Raw genomic sequence first — 4,620 nt, forward strand, 5'->3', positions numbered from 1 at the left:
CTCCCAAAGATAACAGACTACTTTCCAAACGGTCTGATGAGTTAGCTGTTAAGGATTCGCTGGCTCTCAGTGTTCAGTGTGCAGGTTCTGTGTCTAATATGGCCCAACGCCTATTTGCTCGAACCCGCCAAGTTGAATCATTGACGGCCGAAGTGATGAGTCTCAAACAGGAGATTAGAGGGCTCAAGCATGAGAATAAACAGTTGCATCGGCTCGCACATGACTATGCTACAAACATGAAGAGGAAGCTTGACCAGATGAAGGAAACTGATGGTCAGGTTTTACTTGATCATCAGAGATTTGTGGGTTTGTTCCAAAGGCATTTATTGCCTTCGTCTTCTGGGGCTGTACCGCGTAATGAAGCTCCAAATGATCAACCTCTGATGCCTCCTCCTTCTAGGGTTCTGTCCAGTACTGAGGCTCCGAATGATCCCCCTCCGATGCCTTCTCTTTCTGGGGCTCTACCGACTGCTGAGACTTCTCCTAAGCAACCTTTGTGAAGGCTCCATCTTGTTTGTTTATTTTGACTCATGTATATGTACATATTTGTAGCTTATCGGGGATATCAATAAATAAGCTTTCCTTCATTTCAACGTATTGTGTTAAATACACCAAAGCCTTCTTCGTTAAGTTCTTTGAATTTTCTTTTGTTGAAGCTTGTATGTTGAAGCTTTCTGAGTGGAGCATGTAGGTTAGGGTAGTGTTCCCTTAATTTTCCGAGTGAGGAAAACTTCTCGGTTGGAGACTTGGAAAATCCAAGTCACTGAGTGGGATCGGCTATATGAATCTTAGAACGCCATTGTGCTCGGTCCTGTGTCATGTCCTTCGTTAGATCCAAGTACTCTAAGTCTTTTCTTAGAGTCTCTTCCAAAGTTTTCCTAGGTCTTCCTCTACCCCTTCGGCCCTGAACCTCTGTCACATAGTCGCATCTTCTAATCGGAGCGTCAGTAACCAATACAAAAAAAAAAAAAAAAAACAATGAGCAGCGGCTATGGAGATTTTATATCCAAGATTTTGGTATGAAAAATAGAAGCAAATTATTATTCAAAATTGCTAACAATGAGTGGCAGCTATGGAGATTTTGTTTTTTGAAATTATATTACTATTATTATTATTACTATTATTATTATTTTGTAATAGAAGACTAAATAGTTTTTTTACCTTCTTTGATTGACAAAATAACCTAAACATTAGCACTTACTGTAAAAAACATCAAATATGAATTTGTGTCTAGTTAACCACATCAAGTAGTCCAGTGATAAGGGCGCGGACTGCGACTCCAATAAACAAAAAAAAATGAAATGTGGGATGTCCTGGGTTCGATGCTCCGAGCTGGTAAGACTGTTTGACTGTGGGCATAGGCAGGGTAAAATTCCTCAGAGCAACTCCAATGTAGGAGCCCTCCCCCCAGGCTATTCACTATTTAATCCACCCAGTGAACAGTAATTGCCCTTAATGAATAGTGCATTCGCTTGGCAATTGCCTTTTGCATCTCCACCCCTGCACTGAATAGTCCTGGCAATTGGTAATAAAATATTAGTATTTTATTTATTTATAAAATAATACAAAATAATTTTTAATTGTTTTCCTTTTACTTTTTTCCTATTCCTTTTCCATTTCATTTTTCCAAACTCAACCGACAACCATTCTCTCATTTTTTTTCCAGAACACTCTTCATGTTTCCTAGCCCTCTGTCTCTCATTTCCTCTATCTCTCTCTCTCTCTACCGACGCAACCCCCCTCATTTCTGAAACCTCTCTCTTTAATCTCTCTCATTCTCTTGTATGCATCATCAGATCACAATTTGGTTGATCCACCATTGAAGCCGACGCTAGAATCGCATCATCAGATCTACTATGCTACCTATCCTTCCCTCCCCTTCTTCTCCTCCACCGCCACGTCCTACACTGCGCAGCCTCCGTCTCTAGCATCGCAGACGCCGGAATCGCATGCTTCGAATCCTCCGTCAGCTCCTTCTCCTCCTCCACCGTGACCACCACTGGAGCTAGAGAGGATGGGGATATGGGACGAGATCGGCGCGATGTTGGAGGAGTTCGAGGCCTGACAGAAAAAAAAAATTAAAAAAGGCGTCTGACGTCAGACCCACCTCAAGCTCTCGGGCCGGCGAGAATCGATGGGGCCTGGCGCTCAGGGGTGCTCGGGCTCCCTTGCTAGCCAACGCTGGACTTCCTGCCTCGGGCAATCAAGCCCTGTTCCGGAGCCTGTCCCTCGAGCAAGAGCTCCTGCTGGAGCTGCTCTCATAGCCTCCCCAGGTGCGAAAAAAGTGAATAACCGTGATTGTCACTAGTTCTCTTTAAAAAATAAAATAAAAAATCTCTGTCTAGTTTACTTTTTCTTTAAACCGACCTTTTCAATAATTGATTTTTTTTTTTTTTTAATCCACCCAGCCAATGGACATGATTTTGAAAAATTCTCCGAAGGCAAGAACTGGGCATTATGTACGGTTGATGGGTCAAAGTTGAACTTTTCTTAAATAAACATCAAATTGCTTTCAAAACTTATCTTTTTTCCTTCTCATTACTAAACTGCCAAAATCCGTCAAACTGTATTTGGCGGATTTTGTTTATTCAACTATTGTTGGCAAGAAACAATAATTTAGATTACAACGTAGGCAATTTAAATTCAATCGAAACGAAATTTTTACACTCGAAAACAATCGGTGTTGGAACTTGGTGTACATGTATCAACTGTCCACATACAAGAGAGATTACATGAGGAAATACAAGCAACTCTTTAATTAATTCTTCACATACAAAGCTACCTTAGTGATATCCAAGGGGAGCTGGTGCGTCTCTCAATTGTTTTCCCTGAAAATGAATATCCTGCCAACAGAAAAGCAGTCAGATTTCGGAAACGAATAAAGCGGATTGAAATGGAAATGTGGTTTAATTTGCTACTCACAGATGCAAAATGGTTGACATCGCGATGGTGAGCTTCATCAGCGCGAATCACAGTTATAACATCGTGGAGTGTCGCGCCTTTAGGCAGCCTCCAGTAATCGATTGCAATTTCAGGAGCCTTTACATTTTCAATTTTGCCATTTTCGATATCCTTCAAGTACTCTGTATAGGAGAACACAGCCTCCTCCTCCAGATAACCGACAACCCTATGAGCCAGTTTGGGGGAAGCCAGATAAAGCCCGAAGAAGGCATTGAAGAAGACACCCTGCACGGCAAGAACCAGAAGCCTCTCGTGCCAGGCGGGCTTCACAAGTTCCACCACCGTCATCAGGTGCATCCTCTCGTTCTCTGCCTCTTCAAGTAAAGCTTTGATCCAACCGCCGCTGTGCTCAAACTTGCGGAGAGACTTCAAATGCAGCAACATTCCTCCTACCATACCGGGGACTGCTGCCACGGTTTCCAGCATCATTGCATGGCATCCGTGCCGTTGCTGCAACATGTATTGAACTACTTTAGATCAAACTGGAAGCGGAATATTACGCATCAAATTGTTTAACTAGTGTGATCAAAATATGATTCGAGGGTTCATTTGACATTGCGCTATCAACACTTTTGACAAGCGTCTACAATAAAGAGTTTGAACTACTTTTACAGCAAGCACTTGATTCTTTATAAAAAATAAAATAAAATAAAAACGGTTGTACTTCTAACATAAGCGCGTAAGCAAAAGTGCTTCCTACAAAAGCATTCCAGAGAGACTAACTCCAACCATGTCATTGTCAAATTTTCACCCAACTAATGAAAAGAAGAATAAAATTAGAGGTAAAAGTCAATGACCTGGAAGTAAAGATCCGATAGAACTCGAAGAGACTTGACCGTCCTAAACGCAACTCTGTCCAGAAATGTCTTCGGCACATGATGCTTGCTCAGATCAATCGACAAGTCCGCCTCATAAGTCTCCCACGGCTACATTAATCAAAATTAAAGATTAATTATATTAACAATACAGACTAATTAATTTAATAATTCGGATTAGCATTAGCCCTGACCTTGAAGCAATTCCACGGCCACTCAGTCCCGTCCTCTCTCCTAATCTTGGGCCCCTGAATCCCCCAGTAGCTCGAAACGTCAACGCTATTGTTGCCGTTTGTGCTCTCTTTCTCCTCCTTCTGCTCCTTCTCCGCCAACGACGTCGCTTGCCCTGACGACGACGACGTGCTCATCAGCATCCTACTCCTCCACTGAACCGCTCCCAAAACCCCGCCGTTCTGGCGACTCAGAAACTCCGAGCTCTCCAACGGCCTCGCCACCGTGACCGCCGTAGAAATGTAGCGATTGCAGCTCCGGCCATTGACGAGACCTCCGACCACCGACCTCAACACGACCCGGTTCATCTTCTTCCTCTTTCACAATTCAAATTTGGGTTTTGTTTTTCGATTTGTTTGTGGAAAGCGTTTGGGTTCCTGGGCATTTTATATCATGATTTGGTCTGCTAGGTTCCAGGTTTAAAATTCAAAGTAAAATTTCTGGCAGTTGACGATCTTGACTTGGACCTGGAATCTTTGGGTGGTTGTATTTGGTGCCTGGACCGATTAAAATTCTTGCGCCTCAAGGACGAGTTTGGGTTGGTGACACGTGTCCAGATGAGTCCGTTTCCAGGAAGCAACTGACTACCGTGACGGCTATGAGGAGGAATACT

At 43.0% G+C, this 4,620-nt stretch overlaps 1 protein-coding gene across 1 annotated transcript; it reads right to left on the reverse strand.

Moving 5' to 3' along the window:
- Positions 1–2,615: 2,615 nt before the first annotated feature.
- LOC126597182 (ubiquinol oxidase, mitochondrial-like) lies at positions 2,616–4,394 on the reverse strand. The gene is made up of 4 exons (XM_050263952.1): positions 3,971–4,394; positions 3,759–3,887; positions 2,923–3,411; positions 2,616–2,843 (listed from the first exon to the last, which is right to left on the reverse strand). The coding sequence occupies exons 1-4, from the start codon at positions 4,313–4,315 to the stop codon at positions 2,784–2,786; spliced, it is 1,023 nt and encodes a 340-aa protein (XP_050119909.1). The 5' UTR covers positions 4,316–4,394; the 3' UTR covers positions 2,616–2,783.
- Positions 4,395–4,620: the final 226 nt, after the last annotated feature.

Source organism: Malus sylvestris, chromosome 13 (assembly GCF_916048215.2).
Source record: "Malus sylvestris chromosome 13, drMalSylv7.2, whole genome shotgun sequence".
In the NCBI taxonomy this organism is placed as follows: Eukaryota; Viridiplantae; Streptophyta; class Magnoliopsida; order Rosales; family Rosaceae; genus Malus; species Malus sylvestris.

What these genes read in the sequence shown, in the direction of transcription:
- LOC126597182 (XM_050263952.1), bottom strand. Translation starts at nt 4,315, where the DNA reads ATGAACCGGGTCGTGTTGAGGTCGGTGGTCGGAGGTCTCGTCAATGGC. An exon ending in GGCCGTGGAATTGCTTCAAG is followed by an intron (nt 3,888 to 3,970) that starts GTCAGGGCTAAT and finishes TGATTAATGTAG; the next exon opens with CCGTGGGAGACTTATGAGGC. An exon ending in TATCGGATCTTTACTTCCAG is followed by an intron (nt 3,412 to 3,758) that starts GTCATTGACTTT and finishes TACATGTTGCAG; the next exon opens with CAACGGCACGGATGCCATGC.